This window comes from Oreochromis niloticus, linkage group LG18 (genome assembly GCF_001858045.2).
Source record: "Oreochromis niloticus isolate F11D_XX linkage group LG18, O_niloticus_UMD_NMBU, whole genome shotgun sequence".
Classification (NCBI taxonomy): domain Eukaryota; kingdom Metazoa; phylum Chordata; class Actinopteri; order Cichliformes; family Cichlidae; genus Oreochromis; species Oreochromis niloticus.
Window position 1 is genome coordinate 22,872,257 of NC_031982.2, and position 25,671 is coordinate 22,897,927.

At 41.1% G+C, this 25,671-nt stretch overlaps 1 protein-coding gene across 1 annotated transcript in view; it reads right to left on the reverse strand.

Moving 5' to 3' along the window:
- Positions 1–7,743: 7,743 nt before the first annotated feature.
- insra (insulin receptor a) overlaps positions 7,744–25,671 on the reverse strand; it is a 66,787-nt gene continuing 48,859 nt past the window's right edge. The window contains exons 5-21 of the mRNA XM_005476595.4: positions 25,306–25,450; positions 24,746–24,960; positions 23,322–23,448; positions 22,466–22,719; positions 19,324–19,491; positions 17,560–17,758; positions 17,088–17,374; positions 16,391–16,530; positions 15,709–15,868; positions 14,144–14,243; positions 13,978–14,042; positions 13,269–13,498; positions 12,857–12,967; positions 10,917–11,076; positions 10,395–10,524; positions 9,988–10,122; positions 7,744–9,297 (exon numbers count right to left, since the gene is read on the reverse strand). Of these exons, the coding sequence (XP_005476652.1) occupies positions 8,940–9,297; positions 9,988–10,122; positions 10,395–10,524; positions 10,917–11,076; positions 12,857–12,967; positions 13,269–13,498; positions 13,978–14,042; positions 14,144–14,243; positions 15,709–15,868; positions 16,391–16,530; positions 17,088–17,374; positions 17,560–17,758; positions 19,324–19,491; positions 22,466–22,719; positions 23,322–23,448; positions 24,746–24,960; positions 25,306–25,450 (2,984 nt within the window). The 3' untranslated portion in view covers positions 7,744–8,939. The remainder of the gene's footprint in view (positions 9,298–9,987; positions 10,123–10,394; positions 10,525–10,916; positions 11,077–12,856; positions 12,968–13,268; positions 13,499–13,977; positions 14,043–14,143; positions 14,244–15,708; positions 15,869–16,390; positions 16,531–17,087; positions 17,375–17,559; positions 17,759–19,323; positions 19,492–22,465; positions 22,720–23,321; positions 23,449–24,745; positions 24,961–25,305; positions 25,451–25,671) is intronic.

A 25,671-nucleotide genomic window follows, 5' to 3' on the forward strand; every position in this document is an offset into this window, starting at 1 on the left:
GTGGTGGCAAAGGAAAAGGCATATAATGAGTTTAATGTGAGCCTGGACACTAAGGAAGGAGAAAAGGCAGAGATCGAGCTGAAAGGATGTGCAGCTGGTTAGGATGATTGGATAGAGATGGAAGTGTACTAAGGAGTGAAGAGAGTGTGCTGAGAAGATGGAAGGAGTACAGAAGGAGGACAGAAGGATGAAAGTTAGTGAATCAGGATGTGCAGAGAATTAGTATAGAGGAAGCAAGCGCTGCTATGAAGATGATGAATAGTGAAAGGTGCTTGGTTTAGATGACATACCTGTGGAGGTATGGAGATGTCTAGGAGAGAGGGCAGTGGACTTTTTAACCAGACTGTTTGGAGACTGAGAGGAGGCCTGAGGAATAGAAAGCAAGTGTACTGTTTCCTGATTTTCAAGAACAAGGTTGATGTGCAGAGCCGTAGTAATTACAGAGAGATAAGGTTGATGAGCCATACATTGAAGATATGAGAAAGAGTTGTTAAGAAGAGAGGTGAAGATCAGTGAGCAGCAGTATGGCTTCATGCTGAGAAAGAGCACTGCAGATAAGATTTTTGTTTTGAGTGTTAGATAAGATAAGATAAGATAAGATAATTCTTTATTGTCATTGCACAGTCATACATAGTACAGTAGTACAATGAAATTGGAAAAACTGTCCTACGTCGGCACTACATATAACACAACACGACACGATATGACACATCACAACGCAACACAAACAACACAACACAGTATATTAACTTAGAAATAAAAAAGAAGAATAAGTGTTATGTGTATTGCACACTGTTATTATTGCACATTAATTATTATTGCACCTTGTTATAAATATAAATATTATTATTGTTATTGTTTTAAACATTGTTACCTCCCCCTATAAAAAAGTCCAGGCAGGTAGCCAATCAGGTCAGCTATTTGCATTGATTAGGGCTATTGCCCTATTGTAAAAGCTGTCCTTGAGTCTGTTTGTTCAGGACCTCAGCAGCCTGAACCTCCTGCCAGACGGCAGCAGCTTAAACACCCGGTGTCCTGGGTGTGTACAGTCTCGTAGGATGCTGCGTGCCCTCTTGAGACAGCGAGTGCTGTACAGGTCCTTCAGGGAGGGAAGAGGATGTCCAATGATTTTTTGGGCCATATTGATGACCCTCTGGAGTGCCTTTCTGTGTGCTGTGGTGCAGCTGGAGAACCATACACCGATGCAATATGTCAGCACACTTTCAATGGAGCAGCGGTAGAAGACGGTCAGCAGCTCCTTCTTCAGGTCCATTTTTCTGAGGATTCTCAGAAAGTGGAGACGCTGTTGGGCCTTCTTTAAGACCGCAGAGGTGTTAGAGCTCCATTGGAGGTCTGTGTCTATGTGCACACCCAGAAACTTGAAACTGGAGACCCTTTCCATGCACTCCCCGTTGATGCTGACAGGCTGCAGCTCGGACTTCCTCCTTCTGAAGTCAACTACCAGTTCTTTTGTCTTGGTGGTATTGAGGTCCAGGTTGTTATCTACACACCAATCTGACAGCCTCTGAACTTCAGCTCTGTACGCCGTCTCATCTCCCCCTGAGATGAGCCCCACTACGGTGGTATCATCTGCAAACTTGATGACTGCGTTGTCTGGGTGGGTACTAACACAGTCATGTGTGTACAGAGTGTACAGTAGGGGACTCAGTACACAGCCTTGTGGAGAGCCGGTGTTAAGGCTGAGGGCTGAGGAAAGATGAGGCCCCACTCTAACTCTTGATGGAGAAGTATAAAGAAGGGCAGAAGGAGCTTCACTCTGTCTTTGTGGATCTAGAGAAAGCATGTGATAATGTATCAAGGGAGGAACTGTGGTACTGCATGGGGAAGTTAAGACTGGCAGAGAAGTTTGTCAGGGTGGTGTAGAATATGTATAAAGACAGACAGTGATGAAGTGTGTGGTAGGAATGACAGATGAGTTCAAGGTGGGGGTGGGATTACATCAGAGATCATCTCTGTGCCCCTTTCTTGTTTGCAGTGGTTATGGACAGACTGACAGATGAGGTCAGACAGGAGTCTCCTAGGAGTTACCTATGATGTTTGCAGATGATTGATCTGTGGTGAGAGTAGGGAGCAGGTGGAAGAGAGCCTGGAAAGGTGGAGATATTCTCTGGAGATTAGAATGAAAGACAATAGAAGCAAGACACAATACATATGTGAATGAGAAGGAGACAGGAGTAACAGTGAAGCTGCAAGGAGGAGAAATAGTAAAGGCAGATAAGTTTAAATTTGGGGTTGACCATCCAAAGCAATGAACAGTGTACAAGAGAGTGCAGGCTGGGTGGAGTGGGTGGAGATAACAGCAAAAGTGAAAAGGATGGTTTATGAGATGATAGTGAGACCTGCTATGATTTATGGTTTGGAGATGATGGCACTGACATAGAACCAGGACGCCAAGCTGGAGTTGGTAAAATTGGAGATTTTCATTGGGAGTCACCACGATAGTCAGGATTAATAATGAGTACATAAGAGAGGCAGCTCAGGTTGAGCAGTTTGGAGACAAAGAGGTATGTAGAGGTACATTACAGAGGAAGGATAGTGAATTTATTAGACAAAGGATGTTGTAGATGGAGCTCCAGGAAGAAGGAAAAGAGGAAGACCACAGAGAAGATAGGTGTATTGAAGGAGAACATGCAGAGGGTTGGTGTAACAGAGGAGGATGCTAGGGACAAGATGAGGTGGAGGCAGATAATCTGCTGTGTGTAAAGGGAGCAGCTGAAAGAAGAAGATTGTGCTACACTCAGAGGCAGCTGTGGTATTGTAATTGGATTTAGTATTTTGTATAATGTTTTGTGGAAGTGTTTACATCAGGGTGTGGTGTTGGCAGGTTAACCTGCATCTGAAGACCTGTATATTATTTCCCTTTATGATAAAGGACTTGATCATGTGACCCATCCCTAACAGAAGTGTAAATCCATGATGGACTGAGCATTTCTTCTCCACTTGTTCCATATGTCCCTACTCCATATGGTGCATACTACTGCATACTAACTTTTGTCTACTCTGTCTCACATTGATTGATTGTTGGTATTCTTGTTCTAATACTGCAGGATCTGTATTTAAAATATAAAGGTCCTTAAGGTGGCTATCATCATCAGTTGGTACTATTAATAAAATTGAATTGAAATGGGTTGGGGTTTGTTGTTCTTGTTGTTTTCAAGCAAACTACTGGATAAAAGCTAGGCTCTAAAAACATATCTGTCCTATGCTGTCAGGCTATTGGTGAGGGCTGGGTATGAATCTGCCCAAGTTAATTTACTGTATGTCTCTCCCCTGCTCTTCCTCCAAGCTTTTCTGACTTCTTTTGACCGTATCAAATATACAGTCATTTTATAGTGGAAGAAAAAGATGTCCCTTTTAGTCAGACTTTTGAGTGTCAAGACTTTAATCCGATGTTGACAATTGGGCCTTGAAGTATTAAGGAAAATCAAAATTAAAGGCTTGTTTTGCTAAATATCATCACTATTCTTTTAAGAACCTGCCTTTGGTATAAACAGTGACAGCTCAGGTCTTGAACAAAAATAATTAAGCTAAACCTTAAAAGTTAACCTGCAAACAGATGTATTCAACGGGTTCATACTTCAGTTTATAGTGTATTTAGTGACCCCTGTTGGTCCAGAAGAATAGAAAGAAACAATACAAGAGGATGCTCAAATTGAGTTCCTGGATCCTGAAGCATATCTGTATCAGGATCAGTTTTTAATATTTTCTTGCTGTCTCTCATTTTTTCCCAGTGTATTTTTAGGATTGGTCTGTTTTATGTTGGTAAAGGTCTTCCAAAATTTTTGAATCCACACCTGCTCCACAAGTTAATCACTATGCTGGGCCAAGCCCTACGTTAGTAAACTTTTCATGCAGATGAACCCAATAATGATAATAATTACTATTATTTTTTAGATAATCAGATGTGAGGCCACTGTGTTAACCTCTGCACCACTGTGTCGTCCCAATGATGATAACATAGCAGTGGCAAAAAGTTGAGGTTTTGAACATTGTTGAACTGCACTGAGCAAGTGAAAGCAGGGCTATAAGAATTCCCCAACACACTACTCTGCTTCTCCTATCGTCTCGTATCCCAGAAGATTTGGTCCAGAGTTTAGTTTCATCTTTTCTTCTTGGTTTTTATTTTATTTTCAGTTAGGTTACCTAAACTTAGTTTCCAGAGTGAATCTTTTAGTTTAATTTTTTTAATAGTTTTAGTCCAAACACATATATTTTAGCTTAACTGGTGATTCTGAATTGGACATAGAGACAGACATCATTCACATCTATTTGTCGACACTGTCATGGGCCATCAACCTATCCAGCGTGGACCCCGCCTCTCACTCTGTGGGACATGAGATGGACTCCCAAATGGTTAAAAAAATAGTTGATTGGATGGGAAAATCCTAACTCTAATGATATTTATGTGTTATTTACAGGAACAGATTTTTATAATCAGCTAGTATATTATTAGAAGGTGTTAAAGTTTCTCAGAGTTATACTTTTTAGTACAAAATTTCCTATTTCTTATTCTGTCACAATCCAGTGAAGCATAATGAGGAAAACTCTAAAATAACAAATTTTGAATGTATAGGTTCTCAGTCATCCAGGTTATGGTAGCCTAAGGAGCTTAGAAAGATAGCGACTGGTTTCTTCTTCTACCTAAGTTTCTAGAAGACGTTTCACTTCTTAAATGGGCAGCTTCTTCAGTTCTAAAAGAAAAAAAAATGAGAATCCCAACTATTTAATCTCTAGTGGGAGTTGTCCCTTGAAGAGGGTTGTTGACCCACTATTGATCATGTGGCTCACCACAACCAAGGTGTGAAATGTCTTCAAAAAAGTCCACACACCTTCTTTCTAAGCTCCTTGGACTACAATGACCTGGATGACTGAGAACTTACACAGAAATATTGCCTCGTACTTTGGGAGGAAAACACTGCTACTGTTGCACGAATATGAAAGGGAAACAAGAAAACCAACGGACTATAGAAACTACCTCCACTTTAACCTAACATGCTGACAAAGCCGACTTGTTCCCAAGAGTTTGTGGCTTGGATCCACAGTCAGGGGACATAGAGCTGAGCTGATTTTATGGAGAGCAATAGACTTAGCTGCATCATCTAAAGGATAAAGGTCACTCTTTTAAGGACGCTAGTGTTCACACTTTAGGCAGAGAAGACAGATGGTTTGAAAGAGAAGCGAAAGGGGCCATCTGTGTCCACTGAATGAAAAATCTTTGAACAGATTTTGCAACACCAACTGTCTGCCACCGTCACTGCCACTGTCTGCAGTTTTGAGATCCCTTCCCAGGGACCTCAACCCCCACTCACATCTTGTGTTAGGTGATCTCAATGGGTCACTTGATAGGATGAGGCAAGGTCTCACAATAGTTTAACCCGAAAATTCTGTTGATAATGACCGATGCCTTTTTTCACACCATGGCTCATGTGGTGAGCCACATGATCAATAGTGGGTGTACGACCCTCTTAAGGGACAACTCCCACTAGGGATTAAATACCTGGGACTCTCCACATTTTGGTTTTAAAACTGAAGAAGCTTCATGGATGAGAGGTGAAACATTTCAAGAAACTTAGAGAAGTCCAGTTGCTTTCTTTCTAAGCTCCTTAAATGAACTTTGAATGATTTCCATCAGTTTCAGAATGCTAAGATATCATAAGAGAAAAATCAATTTGGGTTTTGTCTAGCAGTACTACCTCAGGAAATTATCATAGTAGCTTCAGAGGGATTTGAGTGTATAAGCAAACAAGACTTAAATGTGACTCTCTTCATTTCCATTTAGAAGCCGTTTTAAGGGATATATTCTGAGTCACAGTGAGACACCACAGAGTTACAGATTGTTTCACTAGTGCATGAAACCTCAGCTTAGCTGTTACACTTTTCGCCTGTCAGTGCGCCCCAGGGTGGCTGTGGCTACAACGTAGCTTGCCATCACCAGTGTGTGAATGTGTGCGTGAATGGGTGGATGACTGGATGTGTAAAGCGCTTTGGGGTCCTTAGGGACTAGTAAAGCGCTATACAAATACAGGCCATTTACCATTACCAGGCCATTTAGCTGTTACACTTTTAAAACAATACACACTGAAGGCTAATTTGGTCACATCATGCATTGCATCTGAAATGTTTGTATATGTAATGCTGTGGAGAATCCTGTGACATATATACAGTGATATGCACTAGGGGGCGCCATTTCACTATCAACTGTGTGGAAGTTTAGCTGAATTGATCCTATCCTGCATACCAGCATATAACAAAATAAACAACAATACATAATAATTCAGTCTCAAGTACAGTTTTACATTATTTAGCAGATCCATCCATCCATTCATCCAACTCAGGGTACCAGCATTATCTCAGCTGTGAGAGGCAGGGTGCACCCTGGACAGGTTGCCAATATGCCACAGGCCTAACAGATCAGAATCACCATTTAACCTAATTCGATGTCTGAGGACTGTGTGGGAGGAAGCTGAAGTACCTGGAGAGAACCCACGCAGACATGGAGTAGAAGTGCCAGGTCAGCTACAGCGGCACTAACTCATGTATGCTTGATACAAAATTTTACCTTCCAGCTATGAAGATTTTTCCAGTTACAACTGGATGTTTAACTTGGTATAAAAATGTAGGTAGAAAAAGGTCACAGACCATAGACTGGTGCCTTTTTTTACTACTGAAAAAATTGTGTATTTCATAATAGTGACACTTGGAAAAAGTGTAAAGTGGATTTGGCTGGTTTTTAATATAGCCTTAACTTTTCTCCCCATCGACAATATTTGACAAACTCACTTGTACCCTTAATGAAGTATGTTTTGACATATTAATATATAACATTAAAGACATAGTTAGGCGGCCATTCTCCCAAGGAAAGAGAAGTAGGCTATACAGGCAGAGATTATCCTCACTAATTTCTGATCCACACCTAATCATTTTGTTTTGGAAACAGGCCTGAAATATGACAAACTGCTCACTTCAGAAGAGAGAAACAAGGGTTACCCTGGTGGGTGTCCAATGGGGAAAGAGTCCTGACAATTCCATCTGGCTAACTACAGTAATTACTTAGTACCAGTAAAAATGCTGTACGAAATAATTCTAACTGCAGATTTTCATATTTTGAGGGAGAAACCGTTGAATTGCTTCAGTAACCACACAAACATTCATTTGATTTTGATGATGTAAGGTGGCAACTTTTTTTCAGATTTGGTTGATCTTACATGTAACGAGGATTCACAGCTTTCTCCTGTCATTTGCTTTGAATGGGGTGAAGTCGTGTGCTGCTGAATTGCGCATTTGTTGCTTTACTCCTGGCACCAGAGGAGGATTCAGCCAATCAAATCCCATTAGAAAAATATCAGTAGAGTGTGAGGTATCTGGCTGTGGAGTTCAGCATCAAAGTGAAGGAGAGTTTAATCATCACCATGTTGTTTAGTAACAGACAGCTAACTCCTAACCAAAGCTTGGCTAGGTTGCTTTGTAAGTGACAGGTGTTTGTTGCTATTGTAAAGACACCCAGAAACATCACAGCATCAAGTGTTGAAGTAAGGCAGAGGCGCCACTTTGTATGTAAACTAACTTCTGTGTATGTATATGATATTTTTAGGTAAACAAAATGCTTCAGATGTGCTGTACTCACTGGGGAAAAAAACACAAACATAAATTTACTCATAACAATTCTGTGAAGACAAACATGCTGGAAAAATAAGACAAGCAGTGGCAGAGCCTACTCACAAATGCATCTCGCTGCATTATTTACAGCACTATTTTATTTGATCTTGATATGACGGGCAAATATCTTAAGCTGAAGACGCCACACACTCCTTTCCCCGGGCATCACATAGATCACATAGTAAAAAGACCAAGTGCTGTTGGTTGATCATGAGTCCAAAAAAGCTAATTAGTATGATTTTCTGGATTAGAAAAAATAAACGTAATAGACTAACATGTAAAAACATTTTCTATGACCGGAAATACCTCAAAATTGACATCAACTATGTACAAAAACATCAATATAACATTTAATATATATATATATTTTTTTAATAATCTTCTATACCCACTAAAATATACCAACGAAGCAGCTATTGGTCAATCTGAGGAACTCGTTCGGCAACGTGTTTTTGAAAACAGTTTAAATATCCTTCAGCTATAAGTGTGAAAACTCCAAAACAAAAATAAGTAGGGAAAAGGAGAAAACAAAAAAGAAAGACCAGTAAATAAATTAAAAAACAGAACCCCACAAACGTCCTGTGTGTATCCCGTGTGCCTTTTTTGGAATACTGCAGAGTGTGAGGAGGTAGGCTGCTTCAGCCAGCTTCTCCAGTGAATAAGAGTTTGTTCGAGGATGGGCCGCTTCTGACCATCCAGCAGGGAGCTCCCGAAGCCTTTCCTTTTCAGTTCGTCTTTGTGTGCGTGCAAAGACTCAGACGCAGCTCCATGACGTGTGATGTAGGCCACAGACAAAATAGAAGGGCACTTTTTTTTCTCTTTTCCCCAAAAACTCGGGATGAACTCTTGTGATGAAATAAGGGAGAGGAGACAGAGTCTGGAATTAGGGGTGGGGGGTCAGTGGGGTTAGCAGCCTTCTTATTTGTCAAGAGTTTGTTTCACAGTTGAATCGAATATCCGCCCAGACTAGCACAAACTTGGCAATATATATATATTTATATACAGTATATAACCTACAATCATGAACAAGAGAGACGCAGGAGATTCATCCTTAAATACAAAAAGTGTCTTCTGGCGTCCAAGATTGGACTTGCTGTAGTGTGTGTTTGTGGCATCTGAAGAGAAAAATAAGGTCCTGAGATATGCACTGAGGGGCTGCTGAGGAGAGTGTTTGAGTGTGAGCTATATAAAACAACAACAAAAAACAAAAATATATTTAAATCTATAGCATCAATGAGTTTGTGTGGGATGTGTACAGTATGTTAGGAGGGGCTGGACCGTGGTAGGGCCAGTATTCGTCCATTGGTCTTTCCCCCATTCATGTGTGTGAACGGGATGTGATGCTCCTCGTAACTGCCCCTCAGGCCCATGGAGGAGGCCTCGTCCCTGTCCAAACACTGCTCCCTCTGGGAGTACGAAGAGGGGTCCAGCGGTATGCTCTCCATGTTTTCCATGTCCAGGTCGAAATCCTCGCTCTCTGGCGGCTTGTTCTCCTCGCTGTAGAAGAAGGAGACCTCCTGGAAGGTTGGATGCAGGTCCTCCCGCAGCATCTCGATGATCTCCTGGAAGGTGGGACGCATCTTGGGGTTGTATTGCCAGCACATCTGCATCAGGTTGTGTCTGCAGGATGAGATGGGGAGATTAGGAGCTGAACTGTCTACATCTTTATTTTTATAATGTACTTATGATCGTTCTGTTAAGAATATTTCAGTCAAATCAGCTTCACCTGATCAGGCTTCATAGACACAATATTATCCTTTTAATAAACAACATTAAAAACAAAACCAACTCCCTGATTTATATTATTCCCTTGCCCTCACCCCTGTTGTCCATGTGCACTGATTATTTTGAGTCACTGTCCTGCTGCAGCAAATGCTCAGACATCAACAGCTAAAAATATGGCCACCCTGAGAGCACACTTTAAGCAACACCTGCTAAAAACTGCTCTGCCCGGCTGTTTTAGGAAACTAAAAAGTAAACTGTACATCTGTTAGCAGCTTTTTAAAAAAAAGAAGATTTACATATTTGTTCTCACAGCTGAGTTCAGATTTAGCACAGTGCACATTTCATTTTATAATGTATTTTAGCACATCGTTAATAGTTATTTATGAACATCATGAAATCCTATGCTTCACTTCCAATCTCAGTGATCTAAAATGACTAAAGTTCGACTTCATTTACCTTTGGAAGCATTTTGACTGTGGACTTGTGAAATAACTGCTCAAAAGTGTTTTGACACAGTTTGTAGTTTAAGCAGGAGAGCTTGTTTTTCTCAGTGCGTAGCCACCAAATCCCTCTGATCATACTCACAGTCTGTCAGCGCAGTTGTCCGGCCGGTCCAGGAATCCTCCTTCCATGACAAACTTGAGGACCTGTTCGTTGGACATGCCCTGGTACGGCTGCTCAGCCAGCGTGCTTACCTCCCACAGCACCACCCCAAATGACCTGGTAAACAAGCGAAGAAGAGGGAACGACATGGGGAGAATGAAAACGCAGCAATTAGATCCTAGAGTAAATCTGCCTGTAAACATGATTGAAGCTGTTAACAGGTAGACAGAGTGCAGACAGGTGCAGGTGATACTGATAAACAACGCTGTCTGCTCCTATGTCGCTTAAATATCTGTAATATATTTAAAACTTGCACACAGATGGTTTCAAAAGTGAGAAGGAAAGGATGAAGGAGGAGAAGGAGTCTAAAAGTCAGATGTGTCACTAACCAGCAGTCTGAATGTGCAGTGAAGACGCCGTCCTTCAAAGACTCAGGTGCCATCCACCTGACGGGCAGCAGACCCTTCCCTCCTTTCCTGTAGTAGTCGGTCTCATAGATGTCTCTGGTCATACCAAAGTCTGAAAGGAAAACATAAATCAGACTCCAAATTACAGCCAAACCTGCACCAATTATCTAGGATTTCAGAAAGACCTGGTGGTTGTTATTTTACATTCACTATCTGCTGTGATATCAGCTTTTGTAACCTTGTGAAGTTCCCTTTTGTATTCAGGATATATCTAATTTAACTTAATTAGAAGGGTGTATATTACACCATTGCTTCTGCTCATACCTGTTCAGTCAATACATGGCACCTAAAGCTGTGGATTTTAATACTGTCTTAGTAATGTCTGATGACTGAATATAAACACCCATCAGTGTTACAGTGCATTGTTGCCTTTTCATGCTTCCAGTAGGAGGCACCAAAATCTAAGCAGTTTTTTTTGTGCCCATTTACTTTATGAATTCTTACCTCCTATTTTGACGGTAAGATCGTGAGCTACCATGCAGTTTCTGGCTGCCAAGTCTCTGTGGACGAACTTCTTGGCGTTGAGGTAAGCCATGCCGTCCGCGATCTCGGCAGCCATCTGGATCATCTCCTTCAGAGTGGGCGGTGGACGGCCGGGGTTATTCTGAGGGACATGAGACAGACTTTGAAATTCTGATCTACCAACAAAAAGTTTGGCACAGTCATTATATTATTACACTTTAGGTAAATTATTGACAAGATAACACACCGTCAATCGTACACAGTTACACAACATAACACACAGGCTTGACTTTCAGTTTGAACACTCAGAACTTATCAGAAAAATAATGAGGTTTGTGCAGATATCATCTAACATAGCATGTCAGCTTAGAAACACTTTTGCAGTTTTCTTAGTTTTTAATTCAATTTAGTTTAATCAATTTATTTCCAGTTTAATTTCCAGAGTGAGTTTTACTCATTGCAAAATTTTTATTCTTAAAAATGTTCAATTTCAGTTTAAGGAGTAGTTTTTCATGATATCAGACTGAAGATCAACCAAGCAAAATATTGTACAAACACTTGACTCATTATCTAGCCATACAGCAGATTTCAGATTTCCACTGTTTGTTATGTTAACTACACTCTTTTTCAAAGGTATGCCTGAAAAATGTAGCTAACTGAACAGTTTCTGAGAAAAAAAAAAAAGAAAACCCTGCAAATTAAAAAAACCCAAAACACACTTTTATGTCCCAAATCCTCGTTCAGCACACGCCTCAGCTACAAAGCAAAAACCCTGGTTCAGTGCGCACACTGAACACACACATTTTTTGTTGCCATACTGTATTGTTAACTCTGTGATTGATCAACGATGTTCTTTTCACAAGTTAAATTAAAAAAAAAACCCCGCAAAAACTAAAGTACAATAATTCAGAGAACGGACACAGTTTAACATCTTCAAGTTAAAAATTGAAAGAAAATAAACAAAGATGGATCAATGAGATGTGTTTTATGTAGTTAATCTTCTACTTTTGAAAATTAAAAAAAAAAGAAAAGTAAAATTCTGGACTGGTTCTTTTTCCGAGGTCTGGTCAGGTCACTGTAGTAAACCAAGAAAAACAATATTAATTCATTTTAGGTTTTAGATTAGTGAATTATTATAACCTTGCTCCCAACACACCAGCCACCCGTTTCAAGGCAGCTGCCATGTTTTCAGTTGGCTTTACTACTAAAACCTTCTGTCAGCATCCTGCAGCTCAGCCCTGCTTCTGCTCCAACAAAAACGCCATCTGCATGTTTACTTAAAAAAGGCGCTGCATCGCTTTGTACACAGAAGCCCCCTCAACATGTATTAAAAGAAAATGCAGATTTTGATATTGAAGGCTTCAGTGTTAATACCACATAAACTGATCCATATTTGTGCACACAGTCTCTGATGTAACACACTATTATTCTGTAGATGTGATTTAGTCCAAAACAATCTGACTGGAAAGAAAATAGCAGATGGAGAGAAATGTTTCACCAGGAAAAATACCCTATGACTCCAACTTTGTTAACAGCTGCTTATTTTAAACGCTGATGGATTTAAAATGTTGTTTATCTGCACTTTTGCAGTAAACTGAGTATTTTTAAAGCACCTCTCTAGATAAGACCTCACTAAGAATCAAAGTAGAGCATAATGTGTCAGTAAGAGCAGCGATGGCTCCTCGACTGAGCAGAATTAGCCCAGGTAAAACATGACGCTTTAAAAGCTTTTATGCTGCTCAGTGTAAAAATAATTCCCGTATGCAGTTATAAAAGATTGTTTTGCATAAAGTCAAGAAAATGCAACCTAAGCCTAGTTTGCCTATTATACTCACAAAATGCAGAAGTGAAAAGAAGAAAAGAAACCATAAGTACAGTCTGAACTAAAAGAAGAATAAACATAATTCAAACAAATGTTTTACCTCGGCGTCAGGTCGCAGAGAGCGCAGGAAGCTCTTCAGGTCTCCGTGGGTCATCAGCTCCATCACCACCAGGGTGGGCTGCCCCTTAGACACCACACCCAGCAGACGCACCTGGCAGATAGAAACATGGGGATTTTCATCTTAATGTAGTTTTGTTTTTTTTTTAATCACTTTTTCAAAAACGGGAATTAGAAGTCAGCAGGTGAAGCAGGTGCTTGCCTTTCACACAGCTCTGATTTTAGTACTTTTAGTACTTTCTGTTCTAAATACTCAGAAATAACAGCTAACACACACACAGCTACGGCCCACTGCTTCCAACCCCACCTTGAACTTTTACACATCGCCAGTAACCAAAACCATCAATGTTCTCTGCTCGTGAACAAGATGAGAAAAACATGTCGCTTCTCTTTACCACGTGGTGGCAGCTGAAGGCCTTCATGACGGAGGCCTCGTTCAGGAACTCGATTCTCTCTCGCAGGCTGGCCGACTCGTTCACCGTCTTCACCGCTACTCGTGTTTCACCCTCGCCTTTGACAATGTCCTTGGCAATGCCCTCGTAGACCATGCCGAAGGAGCCTTGACCCAGTTCCCGCAAAATGGTGATCTTCTCCCTGGGCACCTCCCACTCGTCTTCCTCATACACTGCAAAAAGAAAAAAGGGAAAGAAAAAACCCCATTTAAATACATAGGAAAACAGGCTAGTGGGCATGCCTATCATTACTAATAATAAAATAAAATAAACTATGTGAATAACATTATGAGATTAAATCTAAATTTCATTAGTTGTACTGCTGAAACCCCCAAAATAATCAATGATTATCAACTAATGCAATAGTAGATCTTATTGGATTAAATCTTTGCAAGTGAGAGTAGAAAATGCAGCAGAAATTAAATTCATGCTAACAAAACTAATTTAATGAGATCCTGCAGAGATGTCGTGGCGGAACAGTTAGTTTAATAGTTGATCTACCAGGAACAATTTCACCAGCCAATCGCAAACCAGGGCATCCAATCGCTGATAACGCTGATGTGTAATTGCTACTAAGTTGTCAAAATCCCTTAAATTAAAGCTAAAATCATTAACTATTCTGTTGTTGACAGGAGACCCAAACCCTGTTTACCATCAGTGCTGAGATACTCGGGGTTTGAAGAGGCATAGATGGGCCCACTGGGTCCTTGGGTTTGACTAAAAGGAGAAAAAAAAATCCAAATAAGATCAATAAGAACACTGGTAACACACAGAATAATAAGAGAATGACTATTGAGCCGGATGTGAAAGATAATTACCTTTTCTTGAACATGACGAATCCTACCAAAGCCACACACAGCACCAGGACAAAGCAGATGATGGGCCCGATGACTATCTTGACGACATGCAGAGGATCGCCTGTTCAACGAGTCCGCCCGGACAGTGAGTCAAATTTCAGGTGAAAAACAAAAACAAGCTCCACACAATAAACCTGCTAAGCTGAGATCAATATGCTGCTCTGTGATCCTAATCTGCTTCAAGTACAAGCTTTTGATTTGGTTTAAGAAGACTGAGACATGCGTCAGGTGTCTGTCTGCGTGTTTTTCAAGTTAAAATTCTGCATGTATTTGTATTTATACTCATTTCTGAGCTGTACTCAGAGGGGTTTTTTTCAGCAGCAGGTCAAAATAAGAACAGAACATCAAACTGTATAACATTTAATATAAGCACCTTATTTTCTTAGGTAGGACTACAGGAGGTACTTTATTAAACAAGGTTGTGAAAGGTTTTATAACTTTGTGTGCACAGCAGGCCAATTAGATTATTTTTGTGTGTCTAAAATAGACACCTGATTTAGCAGGTTTTGGTCAGATCAGGCAAGACGAGAGCAAAGTCACCATGCTGAAACTTATATTTACTTATATTTATAACTTAAAATCCAAACACCCCATAAAGCTAAGTTCAAAATATCTGTTTTAATTTTGCTGGCACATTAGAGTGCCAAGGTTTATAGAAGAGAGATTACTTTTTTTCTTATTAGTGCATAAATCAAAATATACTGATAGCCAAGAAGAAAACATACATTTTCATCATGTTTTACAAAGAACGTGATATAGATCAGACTGTAATAAATGGACAAACCCGTCTACACACGCCTTCAGAAAACAGAAGGTGTCTGTAGACAGACTTTACATCCTGTTGTTGTATAAACAGACTTTAAATCCTGAAAAAAGTAATCCTTGATTACTTAAAAGACGACTATTTTACAAGTTTTCCAATGTTAGATATTTAAATATATAAAACTGAAGTATTATGTGTCAGTTATGCACTAGTTTGAGTAAAATTTCATTATAAAAAGGCAAGCAATAGTGAACAGTGACTAAAGCTGCTCACACTAAAAAACAACTACAACAAAAGAGAAAAAAGAGGTTAGAGATAGTTTGATTAAAAGTATGCAGTCACGCAAAAATGATGTTTAAAAAACATGAATTCTCAAATTTCAACAAATATAGGTGGAACAAAAACTAATTTTATTCTCTGCTGTCATGATTTGTGTCAAACATTTTCTTATGGGAATATGTATACATTTTTTATAAAGCGTGGAAGAATAAGAGAGTACCCTAAAATAAACAAAAGCATGACCATAAACAGATTTTTATTTCTGTATAATAAGCTGTTAGATGGTGGCTAGTGTAAAATGAATGAATGTATTGTGTAAATGGCCAAGAATGAAAATTAATGGATTTATCTTTCCTTTAAAAGCAGATTTGAAACTGATGTAATTTAGTACCAACACGGTTCGACATTTTGAAAATCAGTTTTTACTATAAATTACTATTAAAAACCCCCTAAAACCATGCCTGAACTCATTCTGTCTACTTACTTGGATCCTCGACGTAGAAGTACGTGGGCTCAGTCCATGATCCGTTCCCAGCCAGTGAGGTGGCCCGGATTCTCACCGTGTAATTCCCAGGATGCATCACTTTCAGTCTGCAGCCGCGGCTCGCTTTGTACATGTTCCTCGACACGCAGTAGTGCAGCTCCTGCGGAGGAACAACGCGGCCGTTCAGGTTTGGAAAGTTTAAAATTTAATTTAGACTCATTTTGTTTCACATCTGTGCGTTAAAAACAAGTTTGTTTTTCTTTTGGTTTGTTTTCCACTACAAATAAAATCACCAGCATCAACAAGATGTTCTGACTAACTGATCTCTATAGCAACTAAAACATGGTGCACCGTTAAAATTACTTCTCCATTAAGGTTATCTCCCAAATGACATTAGTGAGACCAACAGACCAAATAATAAGCATTGCTTTTAGCCGTCTGTGCTGCGTGGTGAGCTTTAAGATGAACAATTTGTTTCTTCTATATTGTTTTCCATTGAAAGCCAAAGTCATTATGTTTAATGAGAAAGAGGAATATAAAAATTGCTTGGTGCAAGAACCATTTGCGTTGGCATGAACTTGCAATGAACTCTGTCATCCAAGATTCAAACTATTACATATACTAAAGCAATAAAGCCATGACAAATGTGCATGCAGATGTGGAAGCCTGTGGACGTGTTCACCTCAGAGTCACCCAGCTTCTTGTAGTTGATCTCATACAGGATGGTCATCCCATTCGGGGCTTGCGGTTCCATCCAGGTGATGTGTACTGTTTTCTCTGCCACCTCGCATTTGATGGGACCCAAGATGTCATCGGCTTTGTCTGTGGCGAACAAAACGACATGAGTCATATTTGTGTGAGGAGTTGGGCGTGTTTGGAGTAAATAAAAGATGAGCTGCAGGGGTGTCCTTGCTTTGATAGTGGCTACAGACATTTATTGCACGTCAGTATCTCCCTTTTTCCTGCTGTTCAAGAAATGATCAGTTTGGAAAAGACAGACAGGTTTTTTGTGACTTTATTGTTTAAGTGACCAATTTATGGGGTCTCTAAACCAACAGGGGACCTATTATGCTACTATACTTTTCTGTCATATACACACACAGATTCTTACAACATGTATGCTCATATTAAAAACTGTTCCCTGTGAGCCAAAAGCTCAGGGTTCATTCTGTGCTAAACAGTGTTATACACAGGTTTTTACTACTTTTGGCTCTGTATGATGTCCCAGAGAGGGGAAATCCCAAATATGGTCATTTCTTTTCAAACTTTCGGTTTGCAACAAGAAGCGAGTCAGAAGAAGGTTAGCTAAAAGAGATCTGGGTTTATTACACAGACCTACATAACCGAGCTCGTTGGTAACGTTAGCAATGCCTCTTTACCTTCAGGCATTGTGCGGGCGCTGACATACGCCGCCATGCTGCAGCGCGCCGGGTCGGTTGGGTGGTTGCAGGCATGGACCTCGATCTGGTAGCTGGTGAAGTGGCGCAGGCCGGAGATAACGGTGGACTCCTTGGCGTGGACGGTGACCACGGTCTTGGTGCTTTCAAAGGCTTCCTCATCCTCGTCCATGGGGATGCTCGTACCCGCGCGAGGGCTCGGTGCGGTGGTTAGGAAGGAAAGCGTTCGGTTGGCGATGCCATTCAGATCACGCCGGTCTCTCTGGCGTCTAGATGAGAGAGGTCAAATTTAAAGTTATTCAAACACAGAAACCACATTACTTGTTATCTGCATCCAACCCTTTAAAAAAAAAGATTAAAACATTCAGGCCAATAAAACAAACAAACAAACAAACATAGGACATTTTTATTGACTGTTATTGTTCCTGTGCAGGTTTGTTGTCAGGAGTCTTACTTGATCTCAAAGACTTCATTGTGTAGGTAATTCTCAAAGGTTTTGCGGTACTCTGAGTCCTCTTTTTCCTTCTTGAGCTCCTTTTCCGTTTTGGGGCAGGCGCAGCATCGTGTCCCCTGGCCCTGCTCCTCTGTCTGGTTCCACTTCTGCTCCTCGTCACTGTCCACCTGAGTGGGCAGCCGTGATGGCACCTTCATCCCTAGTGACACGTAGTCAGGAGAGAATAAAAAATAAATTTCAGCCAGGCAGTTTGGGATGACAGGTGCGATAAACACGGATACACAACACAGTCTTATGCACAATCCCCCGCACCCCCCATGCCCCGGTGGCATGTCCGTCACTGTCATCCCCAGGTCCTCATTCTCTCTGCTGGAGATAAATTACGAGTGACACGACCTCCCCGCAGACTCCCATCTCTGTATGAGCGAGCGTTATGGGAGTTTATAAAAGGAGCGATTGCGCTGACACAGACGAGCACTGATGGAAAGGCACCAACGCAGGCTGGGCTACGACCAAAATAAATCAACTAAGATGTGAAGTCTTCCTGAATTGGAGTTAAAGTCGATGAAGAATATGGCTGTTTTAGTACCACGTTTCATGTAGTTTCAGTTATGCACTGCAGCCCTAACAAAAGACACAACTTTACTGAATTTCATTTGCTTGTTTAGTGACTTTTAGAAAAAAAGAGGCCAGTGTTTTGGTTTAGGTGACTCATTTCCTTTGGGAACATCATTTAAAATATATTTTAAACAGTGGGTTTTCTTTTTGATTATTCAGTTTGTCTCCTCCATCCTTTGCCTTCACCACAGGAGGTCCAAAGGTGCCGATGGAGGAAGCAGTGGCTTCCTGAGATAATGAACCCGTGGAGAGTGAATGAGTCCCAAGTCATCAGCTAACAAACAGCTCGGGTGCATAGAGCCTGCACTGGACTGAGGGAGAGAGCCCAAGTGTCAGACACAAATGAAAGGGTTGTACAACAACCATTAATGATGTTTGTGCAGGTTCACGTACGGAAACCTGTTAAGACTCCCTCACATGGCTGTAAAGACAAAAGCTGGATTTTTAATACCAGAACAGCAATGATGTAGTAGCTCATCTGGGTCAGAGTTATTGGACATATTTAACCTAAACTTTGAACCTATCGTGGAGACCTATTATTATGTGCAAGTCTGACCAAATTCTTACCAAAACTGTAGGGGAATTAGTGATTCTAGTGAAATGTGGGTATACATTTAACCATGACCCAAGGTCACTGGTCCTTTGGCTAATGAGACAAAACAAGAGCATTATTCTGAAAATAGATTCAGCAAATCTATTAGTTATTTGTTTTCAGGTGCTGAAAGTGAAGCCATTGTGTTCTCACTGGTCGGGCTACTTGCACAGGAGTTATCTGTAGAGGCCGGCACAATAAAACAGAGAGGTACCTGCCAGTTAAGATGGTGACAAGATAGATATCTGTTTTCAAATTAACTGAAAAGCAAAACAACAACTATAGATAAAATTCAGTTAATTGCCCTGCTATAATAAATACACTTTAGGTTAAATAAAACTATCAGAGCACTTTCCTTTCTTCAAGGTAACAAAAGCCATCAAGAAGAATTACATCACAAAATATTTACTGTGTCATACGAGTAGACTGTAGCAGCTTGTAGTAGTCAAGAGCCTTAAACTGAGAAGAGCTTCCGAGCTAATGAAAAGCATTCAGCGTGTCGGACACACAAGCAGACGCACAAACACAAAATGACCACAAACAATGTGGCTAACCCTTCTGGCAGTAGTCAAACTTGTAGAGCTCGCTGGCCTCAGGCTGACGCTGGCAAAAGACCAGGTAGTGAGTGATGTTGCCGTTGGGGTCATTGGGAGGTTTCCACTTGAGGATGATCTGGGAGGAGGAGTTGGAGGAAGAAATGGGGTCCAGCGGTACCGACGGTTCTGGGGGGAAAATCACAGAAGTAGCCGATTAAAATGAAGCAATACGTATATTAAGCACACCGAGTAATAAATCGCCTTATTTATCCCAAGAGTGCAGTTCAGAAATACACAGAAGACTTAATAAATACTTAAATTATGACTTTACATTAAAAAAACAATACTGAGATTGTTACTCATTGTTAGTGATGTGTTCAATTACTCATTCATGATCTCTCTAGATAGCCAGACTCCCAAATTTGGGAAATCTTGTTTTTTTGCCCAGAGTGTTTTAACAACACGTGGATGGCTGTTTGCGGGACGTGAATACTCTGACCTGTTACCAGGATTGCTGCCAAAAAAATTACTCTTCCATATTTACTTTCTTCCAGTATTTGTGAATTCTCTGAAATTTGCCAGGAGGAAATGAGTCTTTCCACTATTTTAGCATCACATGGTTGCATAATAGAATGAATAAATAAGACAGAAAACATACTACATGTTCTTCCATATATTGGTGTATAAATTAAAGAGCTGCATCCAGGCCGTGTCACCACCTAGCACTGCTATCTGCAGGACCATAACTCAGCTGCGTTTAAGCTCCCGAGACCCTGCATACTTATGGGGACATTACATTTGGCTTTTCTGCACCTTGTACTTCACTCTGCTCAACACAGGCCTGTTGCATCCCAAACAGCAGCTCCCGTTTCAGCAGATTAAAATACAGTTTCGAAGTTATTGAAGATTGTGGTTATCTGCTGCGAAGGACTGTCTGGTTAATGTTTAAACTCAGTTTTGACTATTTTCACAATATTTTTTCCACTGATTATTCAGTTTTTTTTCCCTCTCTCACATTTAATGAACTAGGAACATCTCGCTTCAATGTACACATATTAAAAGCACCAGGAATCTGAATTTACATAAAATAGACTCTCTACACTAATCCGATGTTTTCTGCTCGTCAAGTCGTGTGAAATTCATCTTATCATGCTGCTGCTGCAGATTACAAGAGCTCTAGATTGTCTCATGTTAAACACACTTCGAGAGAATGAGCCTTGGCGACTGTCTGTAAAAATATTGTAAATTGCTTTTCATCTGTGGCTTTGAGATGAAAACTTGCACTGTTCCACAGATCGGGGTGCGGTTTGATCGTCTGCATTTGTTGTTAGCTCAGGACGAGAAGTCCTCTTTAAATCCAATTTGCATTTCATACTGAAACACACTTACTGGCACAGTTTGGCTCTGTGACCAGCAGCTGCCTGCTCAGGGTATTCCCCGTCAGTTTTGTTATTTGTTATTACAGTTTGATGCTTGTAATATGCAACTCTCACACAGCCCAGCGTTTCAGGTTACAGGGAATGAAGATCGAACTTTTCGTGTGTGCTTTCGGCAGTAGCTTTAACTTTTTCATTCAGCTGCAATTTGATGACAGTTTTACTGAAACAACTAGCTATTGCTTTGCTTCTAGTTTACTGTAATTACCCCGGTGATTATTTTGTGGTGTCACATGCACTGATGTTGACACTGAGTTAACTGTCGGGGGTGTGTGTGTGTAATTTATACAAGTGTGTGTTGTTGGTGAGGTTTAGTAAATATGTGGGGGGAAAAAAATCTGACAGCTTTGCAAGTTTGTTTTTCTTTAAAATCTGGTTTCATGAACTTGAATCTGTATCAGTTGTTGTCAGCTGATAACAAAAAGCCCTGCAGATCAGAAAAATAGGTTGCTAGCTTGTGGGTTGATCAGTGACTGGCATCGCTCTGTTCCTGATCGCTAACACATGGCCTTCTTTCTGAGTGTGACGTAGATTTTTCGAGTAGGAGGCAGAACAAGAGACACTTCAGATCTCAAAAGTGTTCTGGCCTGAGACGGAGTATCGTTCTGACGCTGCCGAGCTTCCAGTGTTTGATCAGGAGAGTGTACGTGAGAAAAGAGTGGGGCGCTAGAGATGCCAGACTGAACCCTCGGGAGCTGCAGAGACCTGAGCTTTGTTGTCACACTGTGATTATGTTGTCCTTGTTTCTTGCCACACACTGGTCAGACCACATTGTCTGACAAAGATTCACCAGCAACAGCTTATTTGTAATGACAGCTTTGCCCTTCTGATGAGCCATGTTGGTTAGATTTGACACAGGCCAGGAACCCGGAGCGCCTGCCAGACGGGTAAAAAAACAAACAAAAAAAAACAAAACCCTGCTTGACATGGCTGTCTGTCTGAGTGATGCGCCTCTGCTGGAAGCCTATTTCATGTGAGCGAGAGATGTCATGTTTCATGCGGTTCATCAGGAAGGAAACGTATATTGTCTAAAAGGAAGCTAGCTAGACAGGCCATCACCACGGTGCACACAGCGAGATCTGTGGGTGGCAGGGTACAATTAAGATGTGGGGAAGAGCACGGTGATTGCTGCTTGAGTGACTGATACGGACACCTTGCACGCGGTAAGGCCCTGCAGGTCTGTGGCACTGTAAGCAAATCGTGCCGTCTGTCTTCCTCTTCCTTGTTCTTGTGCCAAGGACATTTTGGCAACAGCAACACACACAACACTGACTCCACCAGTCAATGATAGTAACACCGCAGGATGAGCCTAAAAATAGCTGAATTCTAGTACAGGACAAGATATTGACCTTTTCCACTGTGAGAATTTCACAACCGATGACCTGCTTTTGAAGAAGCTGATACATCTTTAGCTTTAGGTTTGCAGTGGTTTCCATGTTTAGATTACACAAAGAGCAATTTTTATGCCTGGTTTGGTAGGACAGTCCTTAGATTCAGGTCCAGAACAGGCTTGACGATGCAACATCACTGATGTCTGAGTAGTGCTGTGGTTGCTAGTAATACCTTGACAAGTTGCTTCTGTCATAAAGTTAAGGTAGAGTAAAGGTAAAGTCCCCTAAATCAACACCAAAGTCTTTCCTAAATGATCTAAATATACTTCACAATTCAACTACATCAAAGCAATACTCAGATGGAAGAAGCCGCGATCGACTCATCACACTTACTTGTGGCATTGGTGCGGACGTAGATGATCTCGCTCTTGGCTCCGTGGACCTGGTTCTCGTCAGAGGCCGAGAGCTGGGTTTTCACCATAATGGCGTATTGCGTCCACGGCTTTAGGGGGAAGATTAGATGACCCGGTTCGATCTGCTCTTTTTCTCCGTCTGTGGCTCGGCGTGGAGGGTCCACGTCGGCGATCACCCAGCTGTTGGAGCCGCAAGCGTCCTGCCCATCAAACTCTGTTACGTTCTGAAACGGTCTGTTGTAGGAAAAATAATTTATCGATTTATTTCAACAGCCTACAGAGGAAAATCTGCTCGTAAAAGATTACTGAGGTTAGAGAGACGCTCACAGTGCTTCTGGTTAGAAAGGGGGATCTTCCAGGATGTTATCTTAAGATTTTATTGGTCTATAGGGATGTAAATTATGTTCTATTCATTTTCTGCTGCTTATCCAGGTTCAGGTCATGGGTCACTTGAACTCCTCCCCCTGGAGTAGTAACTCTGAACTTTCTATACTTTCTAAAGTTAAAAAATGTCTATTTTACTTTTTAGTCTGTGTTGTCTAAAGAAGAAACTGTTAAAGGAAAATTACACCCAAAACACCTTTAATTATAGGAAAATTTTGAGGGGCCAGTAAACACTGCTGAGCATGTATCTGATATGTGAGTACAAACAAACAATGACGTTCTTTAAAACTGATCTGGTCGCTTTAAAACATACGTTTCAGAAGTTACTGTATCTCTGCTGTTCTCTGCAGAGTATCTGAGCAGCTTAGAACAATATTGGTTTGGCAGAGAGCCGAGTCAGATTCTGAGTCTGATTGTGAGAGTGGCTGACTGATGACTCGAGATGAACTCACGCTTCTTTGTACAGCACCATGAAGCCCAGCAGGTCTCTGAAGTCTTTCGGCCAGAAAGGCTGCCACTTGATCATTATCTTATCGCTCATGGTTCGAATCTGGGTAAAATTGAGCACGTGGTTCTCACCTGAGAGCACATAAGACAGAAACAGTGAAGGTTAAAGATAATGAGTAATTATGCAGGTTTTTAAATCTCTGTTGACTGGAGAAAACTAAGGAATCATATCTGCTTTTGTTCATTTGTGAGAACATCTTCATGTACTCCACTTGTTCAGCCAATTGTACTTTTCACTTTTTTTAAACTTAAATTCTTCTTCAGCTTACAAACTAAATCCTTTTTCATTTGCTTTGTCGAGCATGTGTAAAAGCACGTCTCTTGCTTACAAAGAACTAACAAAACTGGATTAACAATTCAAAAGCACAGCAGACATACAATTAAAGTCTTCCAGCACACAACAACAACAACAAAGGTCTCCTCAGCGCTGCTGTCTGCAGCTTCACTCCTACATGTTTACCACATTTGTCAAGGTCTTCGATAAAGAAAAAACGAAGGCTTTTAACATGTCAGTAAAGAAAGATGACCTTGGCTTTGTGCATCTCTGTGGCTCAATTTACGAAGACGCACTGCTCTGGCATTCAAATGTTTTCTGTGGCCTTTGCAGCAGAAGTCAAACACGAATGACAGAAAATCTACCTGAACTCAAAGAGTTATCAAAAACCCTGATGGCCGCCAGTGTTACCCCATCACCCTCCTAGTAGATCCACCTATGACATCAATTTGAAAGTCTTACATTGTCTATTTGTAGAGATATTGTATTCACAAAGTGAGGGTGACACAACACTCCATCAGCCTTTTACAGCTGAGGGGTAAAAAAGAGACTCAGGGCCAATCAGAAGCTGATCACCAAGATCCCAACTACATAAACACAAGTCCAAGTTACACGGACTGAAGATCTGTGGGTACAGAATGGACCCCACTTGGGAAATGTAAAACTTGAAAACTGACTATAGAGATTTTTTTTTTTTTAAGAAACTGAGATAAAATTCCCAGGTTGATGAGAAATCATGAATTTCTTCAGCCAAACCTTTGTCCAGCAATGTCGAGGTACCATGCTGGTGCCAGGTTTCATAACATCCTGTTAACCAGCTCGTACACATGTGAATTAGGATGGAAAGGACACAATCAGAGCAACGCCTAGATCACCAAGTTACCATGCATAGCGGTTATGAGTGCTTTGCTTTGTTGGTTGTTCCTACACAAGTTACACAATGTCGGTAAAAGGTCTGCAGGAAGACTTCTGCAAACACAGGACAGGAAATGACCATCATAACAATAACTATGTTTGCATGTACCAAGCCCGACTCTGTTTTTCGTTGCTATAATAACATCCTGCAAAAGCCGACTCGAGGGCCGAGGGTCTTACATGAAGCCTGGTCTCCGTTGGTCTTGGAGGCGATGTCGTTCTTGACGGGCCGATCTTTGGTTCCCGTCACCTCCTCCATCTTCCGGATCTCAGACATGCAGAGTTTGGAGTTGTAGTGGAAAAACATGCGCCCCTGCTGGATGGTCAGTTTGTGTTTGGACCAGTCCCAGAGCTGCCGCAGGTTCTGGTTGTCCAGTGCATAGAAGGAATAGTTCCTGGAAAAGAAGAGTGAAGACAGCATGAACATACTTTAATGATACATGATATTTGGCTGAGGGTACAAAAGGCTCCTTTGAGTAACATGAGCAGGAGGTTATCTGAGCATGGCTAGTCTTCAATTTATATCATGTCTGTCCTTTGCTATTTCTTCTGTAACTGCAGCTCATTGTGCTGCAGGCGTCTTCCACTTCGTCTCAACGAAGCCTCGTGTATGATTTGGGAAAGTCTAACCAGAAATGGCTACCACAAAAAGACATTTTGAAAAGGTCAGTCCTTCCGCTTTTAACTCATAATTACAGGACATGGCAAGGATGAGAACAGCTAAGAAGAAAGAGTCTCACCCGCTTTCCTGCTCCTCTCCACGAATAACACGGAGTTTACGGAAAAACGAAAGGGACACGAGGGCGTAGGAACGTCGCACTGTCAGGTAGCCAGTGATCTCCTCCAGCTGGCCCAGACTGGCCTCCAGTTCAGCAGCTATGTTGTCTACGGAAATCCCCCAAAAAACAAAAAAAACATGAGCTTTAAAAACTGACTACCGATTCTGCAGCATGATTCATAAAAGACACACAGCAAACTGTTCTCATTCATCTCTGTTTCCAACTTTCTTTTCATCTTTTTCCCATTAAATCGCAGGCTTACTTTGTAAATAATATAACTGGATTGATTTCAGCACAGCTTTTATATTTTCATGACCGCATTAAATA